Here is a 23616-nt window from a genome sequence, read left to right on the forward strand (position 1 = left end):
CTGCTCCTGGCTCTCCCTCCCCCGTCAGGTTCTACCGAGACGGCAGCTCCCTGGTGCTGAAGGGCCTGAAGGCCTCGGACTCTGGCGCCTACACCTGCGTGGCCCACAACGCAGCCGGGGAGGATGCCAGGCTGCACACCGTGAACGTGCTGGGTGAGCAGCCGAGGGGCGAGGAGGGCCAGGCGGCCCCACTCTCCCAGGAGGGTGGCAAGGGGCCAGGATGCGGGACACCTGGTGAAGCCCCAGCCACGCCCGCTCTGTGAGCCAGGCCAGCCTGACGTCTCTGGGCCTCTGCCCCATCCTCATGCCCGGGGGCACAACCGCTCCAGCCCAGGGGTGCGGCGGGCAAGTCAGGGGATAAAGGAGGGCGCCACGGGGTGGCGGGTGCGTCCACACGGTGGGCTTCATCCTCACTTGGGGTGGATGTGGATCCAAGAACCCCGTGATGGTGGCCACACGATGGCCGCCTGTGGCCAAAGTCTAGTCATCGGCCCCACCTCCTGGGACGTCACTGGGAGGAGCCCACATCCCCTTCCCAGACCCCCTCACCACCCCCTTTTCTTCTCTGCCCACCCACTAGTGCCTCCCACCATCGACCAGGGGGCAGAGGGCACAGGGACCCTGGTGAGCAGGCCTGGGGAACTGGTGACCTTGGGGTGCCCGGTCCGGGGCTCCCCGCCCATCCATGTGAGCTGGCTCAAGGACGGCCTGCCCCTTCCGCTCTCCCAGCGCACCCACCTCCACGGCTCTGGCCGCACCCTCAGGTAAAGCAGCGGCTCCCTGGTCCCCCCGCTCCCCCAGCCAGCAGATCGCAGGCTCCAGATACCCTCCTCAGGCAGCTTGGGCTTAAAAACGTCCGAATGTTGTCTGGAATAAAAACAATATAAACACACAGAGGCTTTTGCTGGGGCGAGGGCGAGGACTTCACCCCCAATTGGAACTCCAGGGACGGAGGGGCCTCTCCCCTTCGGCTTTCAGAGCCCTACGGGGAAGGTACCCATCCGGGTGATGAGACACAGTTACACCTGACTCAGCCTGGCCCGGGGTGGGAGAAAGCAGGGAAGGCTTCCTGGAAGAAGGTGCCTGAGCAAAGTCTTCCTGCATTCAGGAGTACTTACGGCGCCTTGGCAGATCCAGGCGCAGTTCGAGGCATTGGGATGGAGCAGTGAGCCAGGCTAAGCCTCCGGGTGGCCACCAGGAGGGTGGAGGATGGAAAAGAAACAGATAGAAAAGGGGCCTGCCACGAGGAATATGTGCTCTGAAGAATAAAGGAGGGGGAGGGGGAGGGAGGTGGCAGTGGAGGCCACTATCTTAGGGTGGCCAGCAATAGGCGCTGAGATAAGGTGACTTGAGTGGAGGTGGGGGGAGGTGAGAAGGGGAGGCGAGTGAATTCCATGGAGAGGAATTTCCAGGCAGGACGGGCAGGTTCAAAGGCCCTGAGGTGGGCATGTGGCTGTGTGTTGCAGGGACAGAGTTGGGGGGTGGGGCCTGGGAGGGGAGGTCAGGTGACACTGAAAATTCTTCTCAATAAAGACTTGAGTTTTCCTAAGGAGAGAAGAAAAGGCCTGAGAGGGTTTTCAACAGAGAAGCCTCATGATGCGATTTAGATTTGTGTGTGTGTGTGTGTGTGTGTGTGTGTGTGTGTGAAAATATACCTAATATAAAATTTACCATTTTAACCATTTTTACGTGTCGATGGCAGGAATTACATTCACATCATTATGCAGCCGTCACCACCACCCGTGGCAAACCTTTTCATCTTCCCAGACTGAACCCTGCACCCATTAAATCCTCAACTCCTTCCACAGTGGCTCAGTGCGTTAAGGACCCAGTGTTATCACTGCTGCTGCATGGGTTCGATCCCTGGCCCAGGGAACTTCTACATGCCGTGGGCACAGCCCAAAACAATACCAAAAAAGCATTATCTGCCCTTCCCCAGCCCCGGCACCCAGCATCACACTCTCTGTCTCTATGAATTTGCCTTATTCTAAGGATTTCATGCAAGTGGAGTCGCACAATCCTTGTCCTGCTGGTCCTGGTTTATTCCACTTAGCATCGTGTTTTCAAAGGTTCCCCCAAGCTGTAGCACGTGCCAGATCTTCCATCTTGGAGTTCCCATCGTGGCGCAGTGGAAACGAATCCAACTAGGAACCATGAGGTTGTGGTTCGCTTCCTGGCCTCACTCACCCGGTTAAGGATCCGGCCTTGCCGTGAGCTGGGGTGTAGGTTACCGACGAGGCTCAGATCCTGAGTTGCTGTGGCTGTGGCATAGGCCAGCAGCTACAGCTCCTATTAGACTCCTAGCTTGGGAACCTCCATATGCTACAGGTGCGGCCCTTAAAAAAAAAAAAAAAAAAAAAGATAAAAAGACAAAAAAAAAGATTTTCCATCTTAATTTTATTTATTTTTTTTAGGGCCGCACCTGCGGCATATGGGAGTTCCCAGGCTAGGGGTCGAATCCACCGTCCCAGCCACAGCCAGCTCGTGGCAATGCCGGATCCTTAACCCACGGAGCAGGGCCGGGGATGGAACCTGCATCCTCGTGGATACTAGTCAGGTTCATCTCCGCTGAACCACAACAGGAACTCCTCCATCTTAACGTTTAAGGCAGAATAATATCACCTTATGTTTGTCCGTTCCCCCATCAATGGACCCTGGGGTTGCTTCCACATTTCGGCTGCTGTGAATAATGCTGCCGTGGACCTGGTGTACTGTACCTGTCTGAGCCTCTACTTTCATTCCTTTGGGGTTGTGACTTAGATTTTTAAACCGTGCTTCTGGCTACAGTGTGGACAACAGGCTGCAGAGCCCCGGGCAGAGGGGGAGGGAGTTTGGGGGCTGCGGCCACCATCAAGGTGACACGCGGGGGGCCTGGGTTGGAGCCCGGCGGTGGAGGAGGGGATGGAGGTGGCCCAAGCTGTGTGTGGGGAGGCGAGAGGGGGAAGCTGGCGAGCAAGGCTCTGGAGTCTGTATCCGGGACCCTGGGAGGCTGAGGCCCCGTTCTCGGAGACAAGTCCCCAGTGAGAGGGGCAGGTGTAGGGGGGACCCTGGGTTCTGTTGGAACACGCTGGCTGGAGCGGTCCTCAGACCTCAGGAAGGGGGGACGCAGGCATCTGATACTCCAGCCAGACGTCTGGAAGGGGGACCTTTGGAAGACTGTCAGCAAACAGGGGATGCTGGGAGCCAGGACGGGCTGCAGCCCCCGGGGAGCAAGAGCAGGCTGTGCCCAAGCTGCTATTGCAGGGTCACCGTGGATGTTGGTTGGGGTGAAAGGGAGCTTGAGGGAAAGTGGGGGTTCAGGCAGTGGAGATGACTGGCGTGCGTCCCGAAGGCCAAGAGGAATTGTCTAGAAGAAGGGTAGGAGGCATGGCAGGCTGTCCTGGGGTGGGAAGGTGGAGATTCCAGAATCTGGGGAGCAGGAGTCTGACTGCAGAGTGAGGTGGGCAGAGAAGGCACAGGGGTAGGGGTGGGGAGTCTGGGCCTTATTCTGGGGCCCCCAGGGAGGCAGGAAAGGGGTTTAAGCAGAGTCTGGACCTGTTCAGATGTGTTTCAGAGCCCCAGCCCTCTGGACAGCAAGCTGTTGGGAGACAGGATGGAAGAGGGAGGGAACTTTCCCATTGAGCTTCTCTCTCTCTCTCTCTCTCTCTCTCTCTCTCTCTCTGTCTCTCTCTGTCTCTCTGTCTCTCTTTCGCTTGCTCCCCCTCTTCCCTCCCCCTTTGCTGTAGGATTTCCCAGGTGCAATTGGCAGATTCTGGCATCTTCACCTGTGTGGCTGCGAGCCCAGCGGGCGTGGCCAACAGGAACTTCACCTTGCAGGTGCACGGTAAGGAGCAGGGGCGGGGTGGGAGTGGCGGGTAAGTGGGTCCTTTGGCCTTGAGTGGAGGTGGAATCAAGGCCCTTGTCCCCTCCCCTCTGCCCATCTGGGAGGAGCCAAGGCCTGGCTCTCAGAGGTGTCAGGGCGGGCAAACTCATCAACTCAGCCTCTGATTCATTCAGCCACTCATTCATTGACCTCATAAGTAGTCATTGAACACTGGGTGTCTGGACCTTGCCAGGCACCAGGGTAGGGCAGTGACCAGAGGTGGCCCCTGATGCCAGGAGGACAGTGGGGGAAATAGCTCTGTAAAGAGACAATTAGAGGGAGATTCTGCTGTGGCTCAGCAGGTTAAGAACCTGACAAAGCATTGCTGAGGATGAGGGTTTGATCCTTGGCCCTGCTCAGTGGGTTAAAGATCCAGTGTTGCCGTGAGCTTTGGTGTAGGTCACAGACTCAGCTCAGATCCTGCATTACTGTGGCTGTGGTGTAGGCTGGCAGCTGCAGCTCTGATTCAGCCCCTAGCCGGGAAACTTCCATATGCCACAGGTGCAGCTCTAAAAAGAAAAAAAAAAAAAGAGAGAGAGCGAGAGAGACAAATACCCTAAACTAGGCATGCCAGGGGAAGGAGAGGACACCATGGGAACAGAGGGGAGGGACTCTCATCTGGCCTCAGGGATTCAGGGAAGGCTTCCTGGAGGAGGGGAGCTCTAAGCTGAGGACTGGAGAGGAGAAGGGCTGATAGTTACAGCCTGTGCAAAGGTCCAGGGGTGAGGACCACCTCCATGGAGTAAAATGACTTGTGCCCACTCTCTTGCCCTGCACAGTGCCCCCCGTCCTGGAGCCCGTAGAGTTCCAGAATGATGTGGCGGTGGTCCGGGGCTCGCCGGTGGTCCTCCCCTGCGAAGCCCGGGGCAGCCCCCTGCCCCTGGTGTCATGGATGAAGAATGGGGAACCCTTGTTGCCCCAGAGCCTGGAACAGGGGCCCGGCCTGCAGCTGGAGACGGTGGGAGCTGGTGACTCAGGGACCTACTCCTGCGTGGCTGTGAGCGAGGCGGGGGAAGCGAGGAGGCATTTCCAGCTGACAGTGATGGGTGGGTCACCTGCCCCCAGCCCCAGCTTCTCCGCACCAGGGACGGGAGGGAGGGCTTCTGTGGGCAATAGAGAAGCGCTAAGCCGGGTGAGCACCCCGGGAGGCTTGGGGCTCAGGGAACAGGCCTCACTGGCCTGGCTGCTGGGGCTCAGGCATCAGGCCGCTTCATTCTCCTGGGACTGGGCCCCTCAGTCTTGTCCCCCTAACCTTGTGAAGCAAGAACACAGCCCCTGAAATCTTGGGGCAGAGCCTAAGTCTCAAGCACAAGATTTTGCAAGTGCTGCTCCAAGTTGGAAAATGTGTGTTAATTGTTCCTATTCCTCTCTACTGTGTCCTTGTTGGATTTAAAGCACAGAGAGTGGTCCCAGGCCCCCAACACAACCGCCACCCGCCTGTTTGTGGCCGCACCTGCTGTCAGCATCTGGATGGCGGGGGAGGGGAGGGGAGGGGCCCCAGCCCCCAGTGCTCTGACCCTGGGGCGGGGTGTCTTGCAGATCCCCCCCACATCGAGGACTCAGGCCAGCCAGCAGAGCTGTCGCTGATCCCTGGTGCCCCCTTGGAGCTCCTCTGTGATGCCCGGGGCACCCCTACACCCAATATCACCTGGCACAAGGATGGGCAGGCTCTGAGCAGGCCAGCGGACAGCAGCGGGGCTGGGCGTGTGCTCCGGGTGGAGGGTGTACAGGTGCTGCTGCCCCGCTCACTGTGGGATAAGGCTGCGAGGGTTGGGGGGGGGGGACCCAATGGCAAGGTTTGGCCAAGCTCTGCTTTTGTGCGGGCGGCGAGGATATGAGGAGGTGAAGACAACCCCCCCCCCCTCGCCCCCGCCCTAGGAGCTATGCCCTCAGGAGCTCTGTGTCAGGTCAGACCCCAAGGCTGATGCAGAAACCAGATAAATCCCTAGTCGGACCAGAGACTAGCTAGTACAGTCAAGGGGGACTTCCTGGGGAAGACAGGCTCTGGCCAAGCCCTAAAGCAGGGATGAGACAGTGACAGGGAAGAAACATCCCGGAGAGAAGGGGTTGGGGGGAAGGGCAGATGGCAGACTCAGCAGGCCTGAGTCTGAATCCTGGGTCCTTAGCTGTGTAGGCAGGAAACCAGATCAGGAGGTGGGCAGACTGGGGCCTGAGGTAGCCACTCACTCCGCTCCATCCCCAGGTGGGCGATGCTGGGCTGTACACTTGCCTGGCCCAGAACCCTGCCGGAGAAATTGAGAAGAGCTTCCGGGTCAGGGTTCAAGGTAAGGGGTGCCAGGGTGGGGGCAGGAGAGGGAGGCAGGAGGGACCTGAAGGGGAGGGTCCAGCTCTCATGCGCTCTCTGCCCACTAGCCCCCCCAAATGTCATCGGGCCCCAAGGTCCCCGCTTTGTGGTTGGCCTGGCCCCAGGACAGCTGGTTCTGGAGTGCTCAGTGAAGGCAGACCCAGCACCAGAAATCGAGTGGCACCGGGATGGCATCCTGCTGCAGGTGGGTGCCAGGCTGGGGACCCAGGGAACCATCCTCTGTCCCCCTCAAGCCCCAGACCCTGACCAGCCTGGATCCCAGGTGCCGAGGGCCTGTTCTGTGCCAGCACTTTGCGTATTTGCTCTCCTGTTCTCCCTCCTGTTATTACTGTTGCCCCCATACTGTGGATGGGAACACTGAGACCAGGCTAAAATTTTCACCCAGGGCTTCTTTTTGGTTGTTATTGGTTGTGCCTGTGGCATGTGGAAATTCCCAGGCCGGGGATCAAAATCTGTGCCACAGCAGCAACCTGAGCCACAGCAGTGACAATGCCAGATCCTTCACCCGCTGAGCCACAAGGGAACTCCTGGGCGTCTGCTGTCTATCTGTGCTGTGCCTTTGAGCTATGCCGAGCGGCTGTGTGGTGAGGCTCTCTGTGCTTACCCTGAAATGGGGCCAGTTTTCTGCTGTGGACCCACGCATTGTGGATCTGAGGGAGCTTCAGCTCCTGATTTGAGCGTGTGTTCCCTCTGCCAGGGCTCCAGGGCACTTGCTCTTTTTCTCCGAGCTTATTTCCCCAGAGGGTCCTCAGCTGGGCATCAGTTCAGGGGCTGCAGGCCAGCCCACTGTGGGGCAGAGGCCACTCTCTGGTTCCGTGGTCCTGGCGCCCGAGGGCTGGCCCGGCCCAGCGCTGATCTCTCTCTCTGCCCTGGGGGGTCTCTACAGGCAGATGCTCACACCCAGTTCCCAGAGCAGGGCAGGTTCCTCCAGCTGCAGGCCCTGAGCACGGCTGACAGCGGTGACTACAGCTGCACAGCCCGTAATGCTGCAGGCAGCACCAGCGTGGCCTTCCGCGTGGAGATCCGCAGTGAGCGGCCCCACCCCACTCACCCTGCCCACCCCCCTGAGAGCGACAGACTCCCAGCACCCACTCCTCCTGTGCCCCTCTTCCAGCCGTGCCCTCCATCAGGCCAGGACCACCTGCAGTGAATGCCTCTGCGAACCAGACGGCCTTGCTGACCTGCCAGGCAGATGGCACTCCCCCGCCCCTTGTGAGCTGGCGAAAGGACGGGGTCCCCCTGGATCCTGGGAGCCCCAGGTGGGAGCTGGCAGGGGAGGGGCTCAGTTACCTCTTTTTTACGGGTTGTAAACAGAAGCCCACCTGGGCAGGTGGAGCAGAAAGGACATGCATCTTCTCAGAACCCAGGGTCAGGCAGCCTGTTGGTTAGGGGCATGAGAACTCTCGGTGACTGGCTCTGTCTGTCCCGGGTTGACTCTTGGTCACTCATCCCTGTTCTGTGTGGGGCTTCACGCCTCTCTCTCTCTCAGACCAGTTTTCTACACCTTCTTTTTATGCAAACACGGTGGAGACGGCTTCCCCCTGCCCCCAGGTCACAGCTCCTCCTCTGTTCATGCAACCTGCCGAGCCTGGAGTGCTGTCTGGAAACCCTAGTTCCAAATTCCCAGGACAGAATTCTATTGGCCCAGCCCGCCTGCCGTGTTCATCTACAGTCCAATCAGCCGTGCCTGGGGGCGGGGTCACACAGTACAGACGTGGGAAGGGACAGTTCTCAGACCTAATCTAGGGGCTGTTCTGGGACCACTACCTGATGGCTCTTGGGGAGAGGCTGGGCCAAGGTGAGCACTTAGGAGGCAGCCCATTTCACCCTCTTTTTTTTTGGCGGCGGTGGGGGGCTGCACCTGTGGCATACAGAGGTTCCCAGGCTAGGGGTCGAATTGGAGCTGTAGCTGCTGGTCTATACCACAGCCATAGTAACACCAGATCTGAGCCTTGACGGTGACCTACACAGCAGCTCATGGCAATGCCGGATCCTCAACCCACTGAGTGAGACCAAGGATCGAACCCAAGTAGATTCGTTTCCACTGAGCCACGACGGGAACTCCCATTTCACTCTTTCTGATGCTAGGTTGCCGCCCAGGGCTATGACCCCCCCCCCGCCCCCCCCCCCCTTGGCCTCGCAGATGCAGGACTTCTGAGTTCGCATCCTCTTGCTGGGAAAGCCAGGGACAGAGGGGAGGGTCTTTCTGGAGACACTAGCAGGGGTCCAGCCCCTTGTAGGGCCTTGCTGGACTGCTGATATCCATGGCAACCCCTCCCTCTGTCCCAGGTTTCAGCTTCTGCCTGGGGGTTCCCTGAGAATCCAGCCAGTCCTCGCCCAGGACGCTGGCCACTACCTCTGCCTGGCATCCAACTCCGCAGGTTCTGATCGGCAGGGCCTTGACCTCCAGGTCTTTGGTAAGTAGACAAGGGAAGGTGCGTTTTTTGCCTTCAGCATCCGTCCTCTTTCTGGACCATGTCTTGTTTGGTTTCTGGGTCATCCTAGCTGTCAGGAGCCAAGAGCAACTAAAACCCATTAGTAAAAAGTTTTGAGCATGTACACTCAAAGATGCATATTTAGGAGTTTCCCTTGTGGCTCAGGGGGTTATGAACCCGACTAGTATTCAGGAAGACATGGGTTCAATCCCTGGCCTTGCTCAGTGGGTTAAGGATCTGGTGTTGCTGGGAGCTGTGGTGTAGGTCACAGACATGGCTCGGATTCTGTGTTGCTGTGGCTGTGGTGCAGGCCAGCAGCTGTAGCTCCAATTTGACCCCTAGCCTGGGAATTTCTGTATGCCCCTGGTGCGGCCCTATTAAAAAAAAAAAAAACAAAGATTCATATTTACTTTTATGCATACATTCTATGCACTTACTACTCTACTGTCCCATTAAGTGAGTGATAAAACAGGCACTCCACGGAGCCAAGCGCTCTAATCAGCTCTTCCATTAGTTGATCACCTCAGGGGCTTGGCCTCCGGCGGGGCTGCTGGGGATCTGGGCCTTGGGGGCCTCATTCAAAGGGAGGTGGTGGGGTGAGCAAAGCCCCTGGCACTGCAGCTTTGGGAGCCCACTGGACGATCCCCTCCAGGAGTTTCTCCTGCTTCTCGATCTTGCTTCCTTGGGGTGGGGGGTTGAAGGTGGTAGGAGGGTACCCCCTTGCTCCTGGGCTTTGCCTCTGGAAACAGCCTCAGAGACCCCTGCCCTGCCCCCATCCTGCACCCCATCACCTGATAATGTTCTCTCCCCAGAACCTCCGGCCATCGCCCCCGGCCCCTCCAACCTGACCCTGACCGCTCACAGCCCCGCCTCACTGCCCTGTGAGGCCAGTGGCTCCCCCAAGCCCCTCGTGGTCTGGTGGAAGGATGGACAGAAGCTGGACTTCCGGCTGCAGCAGGGCGCCTACCGGTACTGAGGTGGTCCCCTCCGGGGACCACAGGGGACGCCCTGGGTGGGGAAGGGCGTGCCCATCTCGCAGAGCGGGAGCCCGGCCAGAACCGAGGCAGGTCTCACCCACGCCAGCACCGGAATTTGTGTCCTGAACTCAGGGAGCCAGGAGATGCCTGGTAGCAGGGGGGAGGGGCAATGGGGACACACAGCTGAACAGAAAATATATGCACGGCCTTTAAAACCACTTCGGTCGCTGTGTAAGAACCTTTGTTGAAGCCCAAGTCCATGCTGGCTGAGCCTGGACCCGAGGCTCCCGCAGGAGCTCTGGTTTCCCCGTTTCTCAAATGCAGCTGGGAGAAATAAGGGAGTCAGCTCACCGATTCATGCCCCAAATATTTGTGGCGTCAGGTGCCCGGTCATTGTGGGGCTTTGTGACTCAAACAGGTGTTCAGGGCACCCAAGCAGCTCTGATCAGGGCTTTGGATGTCGTTACTATCAGAGAAGGTATCGTAGGTGGTGACTGGAATTTTAGGGTAATGGAGCAAACATTAAAATCACCCACAGGCGTTCCCGTCATGGCTCAGCGGTAACGAACCTGACTAGTATCCATGAGGATGCAGGTTCGAGCCCTGGCCTCACTCGGTGGGTTAAGGATCCCGCGTTGCTTTGAGCTGTGGTGTAGGCTGGCAGCTGCAGCTCCGATTGCACCCCTAGCCTGGGGACTTCCATATGCCATGGGTGCGGCCCTAAAGAGACAAAAATATAAAATAAAATAAATTAGTCCACAAACTCAATAGCTAGACCTTGGGAGGTGGACAATTCTCGAAGCTTCTGGAGTCAGGGCTATGGGCTGTATACAGGCAGGGAGAATAGGCATGAGACACACACTCCCTCCACAGTCTCCAGGCAGAGAGGCCTCAGCTGGCTGGTTTCAGGGCAGCCAGGCCAGTCACTCAGCAGACAACCGTCCGTCTGTCTGTCCAGGCTCCTGCCCTCCAATGCCTTGCTCCTCGCAGCCCCCAGCCCCGGGGATTCAGCCCAGTTTGAGTGTGTGGTGAGCAATGAGGTGGGCGAAGCCCGCAGGCTCTACTGGGTGACGGTTCACGGTGAGTTCATGTTCAAGGTGAGGGGCAGAGGAGGAAGCCGGGATGGGTGCAGCGCCTCCCTCTCCTGGGTGCTCTCTCTGCCTGCAGGGACCTGCACCAGTTCCCTCTGAGCCTTTCTGAGCTTCTCGGGTCACCTCCTCCAGGAGGCGCTCTCTGATCCTGCCCTGCCACACTGACATAACCTGACTCCAGCACAGTTCCTGGCCTGTGGGAGCTCACAGGAGAGGCCTCTCCCCCATCCAGAATGTTCTGAACCCACATCTGACCTTGTCATCATCCTGGTTAAAATCCCCCCCACCACAGAGGCCCACTGCCCTTGGGACAGAATGCCAGATGTCACCTGTCTGCCCTGCTGGACCCCCTCTCTCAGGTTCAGCTCCCCAGCCCTGCCAAAGCCTGCTCACTCTGGGACCTAGTCATGCTGCTCAGCTTTTTGTTCCTCACCTCAGGGCCTTTGCACATGCTGTTCCCTCTTCTGTGAACACTCTTCCCATCACCCAGGCAACACCTTCCCTTCCATCAGATCAAACTTGCATTTCAGTGCCTCCCACCATTGCTGACGACCAGACAGACTTCACCGTGACCATGATGGCACCTGCGGTCCTCACGTGCCACAGCACAGGCGTGCCAGCCCCGGTAGTGTCGTGGAGCAAGGCGGGCACCCGGCTGGGGGCACGGGGGAATGGCTACCGTGTCTCACCTTCAGGTAAGTAAGGGTGAGCCGCATGGACCCGCTGCTGAGGGGACACTGGGGGAACTGGGCTGAGGGTGTGAAAGCTGCCCACTGTGGCCTGGTGATAGAATAAGATGGAAAGTTCTGACCTGGCTCTGCCGTTTCCTTGCTGTATGACCTGGGAAAAACCCCTTGCCCCCTCTGGGCCTCAGTAGCCCCATTGATGCCCTAGAGTATCGGTAGCCTCCAGTGGATCCCTGATGCTAGCGACCCATGGAGAGATAAATGGGTGATGCTTAAAGGCGAAATGAGAAAGATACTAGCTGTGTGAGAATTTTCCTAAAGCTAATTTTGTCTCATTAAGATTGTCCTTGGAAGGTCCTGCTGTGGCTCAACGGGTTACAATCCCCACTAGTATCCATGAGAAGGTGGATTCGATCCCCGGCCTCACTCAGTAGGTTAAGGACCCGGCTTTGCTGTGAACTGTGGTGCAGGTTGCAGACATGGCTTGGATCTGGTGTTGCTGTGGCTGTGGCTGTGGCTGGAAGCTGCTGCTCCAATTTGACCCCTAGCCTGGGAATTTCCATATGCTGCAGGTTTGGCCCTAAATAGCCAAAAAAAAAAAAAAAAAAAAAGGAAGGGAGAAAGAAAAAAGAAAGATTGTCCCTTTACTCTGAAATAGTGCTTTTCTTAATAATTTGGTGTTGAAGTTGCCTTTCTTTTAGGAAGTTAAGGTGGTAGTGGATGGTGATTTTTAAAGTTCTTCGCTTGTCAAAATAAAAAGTTGACAACTTTATAGGGATTTTCCAAATTAAATTTATTTGTTGGTTGGTTAGTGAAATCTTAAAGGCTGTGAATCACTGGCCAGATGCGTGGTTTTCAGACTCTTCCAAAGCAATAGAACCCTTCCTCTGACAAGTGGTTGTGGGGAAGCCCAACATGCGAAAGAAGCTAGGTTCTGGTCCCACCCGGGGGTGGTCCATGCAGGGTGGTCCAAGGCCAGAGGCTCCTCTTGCTCACTCAGCAGACCCTCAGGGGTCCACAGGGAATGGTTTAGAAACCAGTTTATTTGGAGTTCCAGTCATGGCTCAGTGGAGATGAATCTGACTAGTATCCATAAGGACGTGGGTTCGATCCCTGGCCTCACTCAGTGAGTTAAGGATCTGGTGTTGCCATGAGCTGTGGCGTAGGTTGCAGACAAGGCTCAGATCCTGCGTTGCTGTGGCTGTGGTGTAGGCCAGTGGCTAGAGCTCTGATTCAGCGCCTCGCCTGGGAACTTCCATACGCCATGGGTACGGCCCTAAAAAGACCAAAAAGGAAAAAAAAGAAAGAAACTGTGAAACCACTTTACTTGACTGTTGAGGTGCCGTCCAATCTGTGGTCTGGGAAGGTTAAAATGGTATTCATTGAGCAGCCAGGACAGAGGGAAGGAGGGCAAAGGGTGGACAGGGGAGGTGGCAATCCAGGGAGGCTTCCTGGAGGAGGCACATTGTGAGCAGAGCCTGGCAAGGAGAGCAGAGTGAAGGCCTGTGGAACTAAGGGTGGGCCACGGAAGGTGGGTGGGGCAGTGGTTGATCCAGGGCTGTCACAGCCAGAAGGGTCTAGAGAGCACCCTGTGTGATTCCTCATTGTCCATCTGGCCCCAAGACTGGAAGGCACAGACCGTGGAAGGGACTTGCCCACGGTCAAGCTCTGGGCAGGGAGCAGAGCCCAGCCCAGCTTCCTCCATGCTGCTTAGAAACGGACAGGGAGGCAGGTTTCATGGCCAGCCACAGAGACACCAGAGTGGGTGTGTATGTGCCCTGCCAGCTCCCTCCTGGGACATCCGTCCCGCGTCCCCTCCCCCATCTTGGTGCCCTGTTCCCATCCCCAGGCGCCCTGGAGATCGGGCAGGCCCTCCCCATCCACGCCGGCCGCTACACCTGCACAGCCCGCAACGCCGTGGGTGTGGCTCACAAGCACGTGGTCCTCACCGTGCGAGGTATGTGTCCCCTGGTCCAGACAGCCATGGCCCTCGGGGCAGGGGGGCAGGTGGAGAGCTAGAGGATTCTTTAGGAGCAAAAATCAGCCTGCCGTGTCCCCCTTTCTGAGGGTCCCCTCAGAGGCCTCTCTGGTGCTCGGGGACCCCCTGGGGGGGCGGGGCGGGGTGTTAACAGTGTCCCCAGGGAACTCTAGAGCCCCATTTCTTTGCAGCCTCCCCCGTGGTGAAGCCGCTACCCCGGGTGGTCTGGGCAGTGGCAGAGAAGGAGGTGCTGCTGCCTTGCGAGGCCTCGGGCATCCCCCGGCCGAGCATTACCTGGCAGAGAGAAGGGCTCAGCGTGCCGACCGGTGAGTGTCCCCAGCAGCCAGTGCAGGTGGGAAGAGAACAGCAGGAACCTGGGGGCCTTCTCCCTGCCCAGGGGCCTCGGCACATCTGCTGGGAGGTCCTAAAAGCCCCCTGCCCCGCCCCTGCCCAGAGGCTCATCACCCATACCCTGCCCCCACTTCACTTCCTGCCTCCTGTCACCACCCCAGTGCCCAGCCTTCTGCCTGAGCGCTCAGTGGCTGGGTTGGGAGGCTGAGGAGGGGGACAGCCTGGCTGGGCTCTGGGTCTGGCTTCCGTGCTCACTCTGTCCCCCTGTCCTCCTGTAATCACAGCAAGTCACGTGCTGCCTGGTCAGACAGAACAGCCCAGGCAGCCTTGCTGCCCTCCCCAAGGGCCCTGCTGCCCTAGCCACCAGCCCCCAATTTCTTCCCATCACATCCAGGGGCAGGTACCCAGGTTCTACCTGGTGGACAGCTGCGGATTATCCACGTCAGCCCAGAGGATGCTGGGAACTATTTTTGCATCGCCCAGAACAGCGCAGGCAGTGCCATGGGGAAGACTCGGCTGGTGGTGCACGGTGGGCTCTGGGAGGGGGACAGAAGTTGCCCCAGTGAGTAATGGGCTTAGAAGCTCCCGACAGCCTCTCCCTTCCCTGCCTGGCTCTGGTCCCAGGCAGGCACATCCCTGCCTACTCCCCTCCCCAGCACAACTTGTGGTTCTAGAAGAAGTTCAGGGAGACACATCTCCCATGTTGGCTACAGACAGCAGCTTTGGGCCCCTCTGCCTCCTCTGGCCCTTGGTGGGCAATTGGTCATCCAGGAGCAATAGCCATCTCTGCCCCTTTAGTCACTGTGTGTGCCTGTGTGCGAATGGGGTCACTCCCCCACAGCTTCACCAAACGAGAGAGTCCCCAGCTTGTCCAGACCGCGGGCAGTGGCCTATGACCAGGGGGTGATGGGGACGGCAGATGGGGTGGAGGGAGGGGCCGAGGATGTGCCAAGGGCCAAGGGCACTGGGGCAGAGGCAGCCCACCCAGCCCAGCCCCAGTCCCTGAGTGGACCTCCCTCTCCTAACAGTCCCGCCAGTGATCGAGCCCGGCCTCCCCGACCTGTCTGCCACCGAAGGCTCCCATGCCCTCTTGCCCTGCGCAGCCAGTGGCAGTCCCGAGCCCAGCATCACCTGGGAAAAGGATGGCCAGCCTCTGTCTGGAGCCGAGGGGAAGTTCACCATCCAGCCTTCCGGGGAGCTGCTGGTGAAGAACTCGGAGGTGCGGGTCTGGTCCCGGGGGAGCCGAGGGGGATGACAGCAACAACGGGGCGCAGCAAGCACCTGCGGCGCGCCCCTCGTGTGCCCTGCTCTGTGCTGAAAGCTGTGCAGGTTCTTAATCCTGGAACCTGGAGGCATGCGTGTTATCACCCCAGCTATAGATGAAGAAACCTGGGTTCAGAGTGTACCCAGGTTTTTTTGAAGATGTGCTGTCGGCAAGAGGCAGAACCAAGATTTGCACCAGGACGTCTATGGCTAGTTCCTGGGGGAGGGAGGAAGCCCTAGACAGCCAGGGGTGAGGGAGGGCAAGTGGCAATGACTTTGTGTCCCCAAACTGCCCCTCACGTTCTCGACCTGAGCCAGGGGCGTGGGTGGGACCCCAGCCCCCTTCCCCCATCAGCACTCATCATCTTCTGTAATTACAAGAGAGGTCATCCCCCAGATGGGGGGACGGGAGACGGGGGAGCTAGTGCAGGTCCCATTCTGAGCACAGGGTAGGTACTCAGTAAATGATGACTGTCACGAGCCTGTGGCCAGGCTGGGATTATGAAGACTGAAAATTCAATTACCAGTCAGTTTCGGAAGAAAGCAACAGAACTGGCTTTGAGCCAAACTGAGAATTATGGGGTTGTTAGAAGTCAAAGGAGCCCAGTCGCGTTGCTGTGGCTCTGGCGTAGGCCGGCGGCTACAGCTTCGATTCGACCCCTAGCCTGGGAACCTCCATATGCCACGGGAGCGGCCCTAGAAAAGGCAAAAAGACAAAAAAAAAAAGAAGTTGCATTGCTAGTGTCAGAAGAAAGGGGGAAAATTGAATCTTTATAGTTGAGCCGGCATGTCCATCTTCGGAGCTCTGGTTAATGGGTAATGCAGATGCATGTTGCACGTTAGGGAGTGAGGGAGGAGACCCCAAAGGCAATTTCATGTTTAATTTTTCTCGTCCTGCCTTAAAATACAAATTTGATTTCCTCAAGGAGCCATTTGAAACCTGCAGAGTACAATGGTGAAGCTGAACCACTTGCTCGCTGTGTGACCTTGGGCAAGTCACTCTGCCTCTCTGGGCTGGATGGTCTGACCCCTGCCTTTGTCTCCAGAGCCAGGATGCTGGGACCTACACCTGCACTGCCGAGAACACTGTGGGCCGCGCCCGCCGCCGCGTGCACCTCACCGTCCTGGCACTGCCTGTCTTTACCACCCTGCCTGGGGACCGCAGCCTGCGCTTCGGGGACAAGCTGTGGCTTCGCTGTGCGGCCCGGGGCAGCCCTACACCCCGAATTGGCTGGATTGTCAATGACCGGCCAGTCACAGGTCTGGGCCTGCTGAGGGCAGGTGGGACAGGGACCCGGGTCCCTGGGAGGTCGAGGAGGGCAGGGGCACAGGTGGGGCAACCCAACCTGGTGGAGAGGAAGAAGGTGCCAGTTGGCCTGGGGGTGCTGAGTCTCCAGACTTGGCCCTGCGTGTGGGGGTCAGGGCAAACACACGTGTGGCCCTAAATGACCAGGCACATGTCAGACCCGGCCAGGAGCCACCTGCAAAATATATGCAACCCTGAAGACCTCAGGCCAGGAGAGGGGTCTGTGCTCCAGGCAGCGCTGCTGCTCTCATCATGAGCCTCTTGGCAAACTTTTCCTGGGGCCTCTTTCCTCCTACCTGCGTCCCAGGAGGTGTTTAGGGAGGCCCTGGGGCGTCCACAGCCCCTGTGCTGTATACAGGAAGTGCTCAATAAATGTCCACTGAATGGAGGAATTGCTCAGTCCCCTCCACTGCAAACGTATATTCAGACCCTCCTACACCCGAGTCCAGGGGCGGGGAACCCCGAGCAGCTCACCTTGGCGCGCCTGTGAAGAAGGCTTTGCCCCAATCCCAGCACCTCCTGGCAGGGAGCTTGAGAGATTCGGCCTTTGGGAGGCTGGCTTTTCCTCTCAAAATGGAAACGGTGGGCGTCCTGTGGGTGGAATGATTTAATGCAGGAGGCCCCCTGGGCAGGGCCTCGCCCCAAGTAGATGGCCTATCGGTATGGCACTTGCCCTGCTCCTGGTGTAGCAACAGCGTCTGATGACTACAGGGAAAACGAAGGCCGTGAGTAGCATCCATCTGTGTGTAAATCGCAGCAATCACTAAGTGCCACGTGTTTACAGACCCCCAAAGACCTCCTCCTGGCCACTCGTCACACTCAGGGTTCAAGGTGCGGACATGAAAATGAGAAAAGGCAGGTCCTCAACCTCATCCCCTAATGTGGCCTGTGCCCGCCACGATCGGGTCCACCTTGCTTAGGCCTCCAGTGGGAAAGGGACTCCTTGTGTCTTTAAGAAGCACCTGCTGAGTACCCAGGCCTGAGGGAAGTGGTCAGGGCGGGAGGTCCCTGGCACTCTGGGCTCATTGCCCCTTGGGCATCTCTTTCTCTGCCACAGACGGGGTGTCCGAGCAGGATGGGGGCAGCACGCTGCAGCGAGTGGCCGTCACCAGAGAGCATGGCGGGACCTACATCTGCTGGGCCGAGAACAGAGTGGGCCGCGTGCAGGCGGTCAGCTTCGTCCATGTGAAGGGTAGGCAGTGACCACGTGGACTTTCTCCGACCTCCGCCGACCCAATTTAGCACTTTATCTAAGAAACAGGCCTCCTAATCTCTGAACAGGGTAGTAATTCTCTACCCTGGCTGGGCATTCGGATCTCCTGGGGGCTTTATAAAATCCTGAGGCCCATGTTCCACCCCAACTCTGTAAAGGTGGGGCCCTGGAATCAGTATTTGTTATACTCTTCAGATGACCTGGCTGGAGGTAGATTTGAGATCTGGCCGATCGGCCTACAGCACTCCTCTCAGCTGTTTGGTGTTGATAAGAGAGGGGTAGGGGGCCAGGGACCCTGACAAATAATTGGTGAATCTTGCCAGCTTGCTGGTTGCTCCCGATAGCCCTGCTCCACCAGGAGCAGCACAGTAACCCTCACGACACCGTGACTCGTATGCTCCACTTTAGGATGGGGGGTGGGGTTCGATGGAGGGGAATGAGCTGCCCAAGGCTCCAGGACACAGCTATAGCTATGGGTAGATTCAAACCCGCAAGAGTGAAAACCAGCACAGGGTTGCAACCACGAGAGTGGTTCAAGAGCTGCATGAAATGAGAATCAGGGACGTCTTCATGTTGCTGTGTCTGGTGAGTCCTTGTTTTCCCTGCCGCTGGGATAAGCAGCTTATGAGAGCCAGTGTATGACACTCATACACCTCCTTCCCTCCTGCGCCTGTCTCAGGCATCACTAATCAATCACAGCACTATTCCTGCTCAGCTGTGAATCTTTCCCAGTGTAGCTTTCCTGGCAACCCCTGCCAGTCTGTCTCACTTGACCCATGACACAGAAGCCATTTGCCATCCCTGATCCACTGACCCTTCACGGCCACACCGAGCCCACCAGAGCCTGGGGTCCAGTGGGCAGGCCTTTGGGGATGGATTTATAGGAGGCTTAGTTTGAAGGGAACCTCCTTTCTGACCCGCTGTCTGCTGTCACCTCATGCAGAGGCTCCTGTCCTACAAGGGGAAGCCTTTTCGTACCTGGTGGCACCTGTGGGGGGCAGCGTCCGGCTGGACTGTGTGGTCCAGGGAGACCCGGCACCTGACATCCACTGGATCAAAGACGGCCTGCCGCTGCGGGGCGGCCGTCTCCGGCACCAGCTGCAGAACGGCTCCCTGACCATCCGCAGGACCGAGGCAAGGCGGGGCCGGGGCCTGGGCTGGGGCACCTGGCACAACCCTTGGCCTTGTCTGATTGCTCAGGATGGTTCTTTAGGCTGGCACCACCCTCTCCGGTCTACAAAGCACTCTCCTGCCTGCTACCCAGAGACCCTCCCCCGTGACTAACTAGGGTGACCTGCAGCCCGTGGCTTAACTTCTCTGGGCCTCAGTTACCGCATCCATTCCATGGGGCTAATTATTGTTTCTCCCCCATAGATGTATAGGGAGAAATCAGTGCGATGACCCATACCAGGTATTTAAGAGGGGCTATGCCAATTCATGTTCATAATAACAGCCCCGTGGGGCAGGTAAGAACGCCCCACTTCATAGACGGAGCCTCTGAGGCTCAGAGAGGCCCACGACCTGTCAGTGCGCAAGGCAGGACCCCACCCGGCTCTCCTGATTCCTATTCCACACTGTTCCCAGAGCCTTAGGCACTGGGGCAGCCCCCTCTCACCGCCCCCTCTGTGTCCCTAGTCCCGGAGATCATGCAGAAATCATGGCTTCAGACAGTTGTGTGCTGTCCGGTTCATCTGGACCATCCTTGATCTTGCCGGTTGGGGAGCCTGTGTCGAAGGGGCAGGAATCATCCACCTGGCAGGGCAGGTTCAGCAGCAAGGGGGCTGCTGTGACCTGAGTGCTTGCAGGTTATTATCCTCATTTTAGAGGTGGGGACACTGCGGCTTGGATTAATGGTCGTGTTCTCGTAATGGGTTCAATGGGATAAACCATGGAGCCGGGATTCGGTCCCAGGGGGGCAGCTGCAGACTTAATTGCGTGCTGTGCTGCCTGCTGACCATCCCTCGGGGGCGGCCTCCGGGATATTAACTTCCGGGCGTGGACAGGGGCCTCCAGCTGCCCCAGCTCCATCTCACGGTGGTGCTGCCACTCCGAAGTCAATCTGAGCCAGCATTCTTCCTGAGTTGCGTCACTGTCCAAGGTCACGGGGAGAAAATTTCCTTATCACCAAGGCCGGGAAATCTCGGAAACGCTCCCCTTTCTGGAAGATTCAAGGCGTGCCCTGGCACAACCCTGAGACGCCAGCAGTTCAGAAACCCGAACTATTTATGTCTAACTCGGTTTCCCAAACTTGTTTGACCACGGAACCCTTTTATTAAGGAATCCCTAACAATGTGCCATGGAGCCGTAACACCTGAATGTTTGGAAGAGGTGGATATAAATTGTGATCTTGCAGTGTGTGGCTTCCTTGGGGGGTCCATTGCTCTTGGTCGCCCCCCCCCCCCAAATCCCCCTGGCCCCCCGCCACCAGGTTCCAGGTCAGAGAGGGGCTGGATTATCTTTGGATTCTATTGACAAGCGGCCAGGGAGGTGCTTCTCATGGAATCTTCAAGGCCCGCCCCCCGCCCCCCCCCCCGCCCCCTGCCCCTGGTTTATGCTCCAAGCTCCTTCCTGATTCAATGGGCCTCGCTCCAGTCACCCCTTTGTCTGCCCAGCTGTCCCCAGATCCTCCCCTCCCGCTCGTCCTCCTCTCCTGAACACCAGGTCCCCTCCCACCTGCAGATGGACGACGCGGGACAGTACCAGTGCCTGGCGGAGAATGAGATGGGCGCCGTGGAGAAAGTGGTGGTCCTTGTGCTGCAGAGTGAGTCTCGGCCCTGTCCTGGGGCCTGGGGGGACCAGCTGAAGCGGTTGCTTAGCGGCTGCGGTGAGGCTGTGGCCACCGCCACCCAGGCTGTCTCATGAGAAGGGAGGGCCATTCTGCATATTTATGCAAAACACACGGTTAAGTTTCCGTGAAATGCCTCCCCCGTGTGGAATGGGAATCAGGGTCCAGGCTGGTGAGCCCCAGGGATCCGGCAGCCAAGCCTCGGGGGACCTGCTTCTTCAAAACTCAGGACTGTCACTGAGGTCATAGTGACAGCTCCTGCGTTTGCCGCTTCTGGGTAACAGAGCCCTCATAGTAACCCTGTGAAATCCTCCAAGTGGGATTTTGTCTTGGGCTGTGCCCGCGACACTCGAAAGTTCCCTGGGCCAGGGACTGAACCTGTGCCACAGCAGCGACCTGAGCCCCAGCAGTGACAACATTGAGTCTTTAACCTCTAGGCCTCCAGGAAACTCCTAAATGGGGAATTCCCCCCCCCCCTTTTTCAGTCACACCCCCAGCATATGGAAATTCCCGGGCTGGGGATGGAATCTGAGCTGCCACCTAGGCTGATCCATCCTTTTCAGGGTTATAGTTTGGTGATGTTTAGTAAAGGTATGCATTGTACAGCCCATTTTTAGAGCATTTTCAAGTTCCCTCTGCCCATTTGCCGTCGATGTGAAATTTAGAGGATTTCATGGCATTACTTTGAGTTCCACCAAGTGCTCTGTTAACTAGAAGCTGCTTGGCTCCCAGCTCTAGCCCCTGGCAACTGTTGATCTGCCTTTGATCAGATGCCCCTTTTCTGGGAATTTCACCTGCATGGAATCACATGCAGCTTCTGGCTCTGACTACTTTCACTTATCGATGACAAGTGCCATCTATTAGTACTATTTTTTTCCAACTTCTAAGATTTATTAATATTGGATTTTCACACTGAGACAGGAGGGAATAATCGCTGGAGTAATCTTCCCACTCAGCCGATGAAGTTACCCAGCGCGTAAAAACTCACCACCCTGGATTTCAGGGCCACTCTGGCCTTTTGAGGCTGAGCAACGGGCTGCATATCACTGCCTTCACTTTACTGTATGCTCGCTCTTGTTCTTTCCTGCATGAAGCCAAGGACCCTCCAGTGGCTGCCTGTCCCAAGAACTCGCCTGAGACCTGGGCCATGAGCATCCTCCCTGCTGCATTTTCCTACAATGTCTTTATTTATTTATTTATTTATTTGGTCTTTTTTGCTATTTCTTGGGCTGCTCTGGCGGCATATGGAGGTTCCCAGGCTAGGGGTTGAATCGGAGCTGTAGCCACCAGCCTACGCCAGAGCCACAGCAACGCGGGATCCGAGCCGTGTCTGCAACCTCCACCAGAGCTCACGGCAACGCCGGATCGTTAACCCACTGAGCAAGGGCAGGGACCGAACCCGCAACCTCATGGTTCCTAGTCGGATTCGTTCACCACTGCGCCACGACGGGAGCTCCCCTACAATGTCTTTAAAAAAGGAAGAGGCAGAAGGCAGTCTTCTCTCCCTCCCCACTCCTCCTCTGATTATAAAAACGCAGCCCCCTTGGTTCTCAGGGCAAGGCCCTCTGCCTGTATCCTTCACAAGCATCCTATGTTAATAAATCTGCTTCTTGGAGTTCCCACTGTGGAGCAGCTGGCTAAGGATCCGGCACTGCCTCAGATCCAGTGGGTTGAAGATCTGGCCTAGCCACAGCTGTGGTGTAGGTTGCAGTTGCAACTCAGATTCGATCCCTAGCCGGGGAACTTCCACATGCCTCGGGAATTGGAGTCCCACCTGAGAACGACTGCAGTTTTAAAATCACTTTCTTGAGATCTGATTGACATTTAAAAACAACAGGAGTTCCTGTCATGGCGCAGTGGTTAACGAATCCGACTAGGAACCATGAGGTTGCGGGTTTAATCCCTGGCCTTGCTCAGTGGGTTAAGGATCTCGTGTTGCCATGAGCTGTGGGGTAGGTCGCTGACTCGGCTCAGATCTGGCGTTGCTGTGGCTCTGGCGTAGGCCAGCAGCTACAGCTCCGATTCGACCCCTACCTGGAAACTTCCATATGCTGCAGGTGAGGCCCTAAAAAGACAAAAAGACAAAACAAAACAAAACAAATGGGAGTTCCCGTTGTGGCTCAGTGGGTTAAGAACCTATCTAATATCCATGAGGATGTGGGCTCAATCCCTGGCCTCGCTCAGTGGGTTAAGGATCTGGCCTTTCATCAAGCTGAGGTGTATGTGGCAGATATGGCTCGAATCTGGCATTGCTGTGGCTGTGGTGTAGGCTGGTAGCCGAAGGGCTGACTCGACCCCTAGCCTGGGAACTCCCATATGCTGCAGGTGCAGCCCTAAAAAGACAACAATAACAGTTCAGGCGGCTTTCAGGTCAGCCCTGGCTCTGCCTCTCCCCCAGCCCGGCCCAGATGCAAATTCCCCACATCAGCCAGGGGTGTGTGGAGAGTGGATCCAGCCTCTCCGGGGCTCCCTTATTTCCAGGTTCTCCCTGTTATATTGCCAGCTGGTCCTTGGTCTCCTCAACCAGGACGAGGACCACAGATCAGCAGAAGGGCCAGTTCCCCTCCTGCTTCCTAGAGGTCTTCTCCTTTCCCTGACAACAATGCCACTTCTCAGTCAACGCCTCCATCCTCTACTGCACATCAAGTCAACCCCACTAACAGCAAAACTGCTGGTTTCACAGCCAGCCTGCCCCTCATAAAACTAGTGTGAGGACCAGGGTCGGGGGTGGGGGGGGGCAGATAGGGAGATGGGAGCTGCCCCAGGCCACACCCTTGCACTGTTTGCAAAGTTCTAGAAGCTTTTCGTAGAGAAACTGTTCTCAGTCTTTTAGTTAATTTCTGGAACGCTGACATGGTTGGTTTTGCCCAGTTTAGTACTGGTTTGGGGGGGAAGCCAACTTGCTGACCTCCTCACTCAGCCATGGCCAAAGCCTTACTCTTGCTTATTCCTGACCTTCGTTTAAGTGGAACCACGTCATGTGTGCTCAATGTCAGGCTCCTTGTGCCTTTGTGCAATTGCACGTGGAGTGACTTTATTGCTTCCCGTTGCTGTGTGGTTTCCACTCTGTGGCTTTGCCCCAGTTTATTTGTACCTTCTGCTGCATCTCTCTCTCCAGTTGGGGGCAAATATCAACAGTGCTGCTGCAGCATCCTTATGCACGCCTTCTGGTGGACACGCCTACCCGTTTCTGTCAGGGTATTGATCCAGGAGCGGAATTGCTGAGCCATCGTACAGGACATATCCGTTCAGCTTTAGGACCTAATGGCTGTGGGAGGCTATAAATGGCTCCCAAAGCTATGACTGGGTCCTTGTCTGCGGGACTGTGAATGTTTTGATGTTT

General features: G+C 57.3%; 1 protein-coding gene across 7 annotated transcripts in view; it reads left to right on the top strand.

The window, feature by feature from the left end:
• Positions 1 to 23616, top strand: part of HMCN2 (hemicentin 2) — a 162589-nt gene that overhangs the window by 121184 nt on the left and 17789 nt on the right. For 5 of the 7 annotated variants that reach the window (XM_047768690.1, XM_047768686.1, XM_047768691.1 and 2 more), the window contains exons 65-85: positions 29 to 153; positions 581 to 764; positions 3726 to 3823; positions 4642 to 4908; positions 5402 to 5592; positions 6066 to 6147; positions 6236 to 6372; positions 7075 to 7216; positions 7303 to 7447; positions 8478 to 8605; positions 9436 to 9592; positions 10559 to 10680; positions 11222 to 11386; positions 13227 to 13334; positions 13547 to 13681; positions 14101 to 14268; positions 14735 to 14925; positions 16016 to 16229; positions 17333 to 17467; positions 18432 to 18622; positions 20168 to 20249. In XM_047768690.1, coding sequence (XP_047624646.1) covers positions 29 to 153; positions 581 to 764; positions 3726 to 3823; positions 4642 to 4908; positions 5402 to 5592; positions 6066 to 6147; positions 6236 to 6372; positions 7075 to 7216; positions 7303 to 7447; positions 8478 to 8605; positions 9436 to 9592; positions 10559 to 10680; positions 11222 to 11386; positions 13227 to 13334; positions 13547 to 13681; positions 14101 to 14268; positions 14735 to 14925; positions 16016 to 16229; positions 17333 to 17467; positions 18432 to 18622; positions 20168 to 20249 — 3167 coding nt within the window. The remainder of the gene's footprint in view (positions 1 to 28; positions 154 to 580; positions 765 to 3725; positions 3824 to 4641; positions 4909 to 5401; positions 5593 to 6065; positions 6148 to 6235; positions 6373 to 7074; positions 7217 to 7302; positions 7448 to 8477; positions 8606 to 9435; positions 9593 to 10558; positions 10681 to 11221; positions 11387 to 13226; positions 13335 to 13546; positions 13682 to 14100; positions 14269 to 14734; positions 14926 to 16015; positions 16230 to 17332; positions 17468 to 18431; positions 18623 to 20167; positions 20250 to 23616) is intronic. The other 2 variants (XM_047768688.1, XM_047768689.1) reach the window with 1 other exon arrangement.

The sequence above is a fragment of the Phacochoerus africanus genome, chromosome 2, assembly GCF_016906955.1.
Source record: "Phacochoerus africanus isolate WHEZ1 chromosome 2, ROS_Pafr_v1, whole genome shotgun sequence".
Taxonomy (NCBI): domain Eukaryota; kingdom Metazoa; phylum Chordata; class Mammalia; order Artiodactyla; family Suidae; genus Phacochoerus; species Phacochoerus africanus.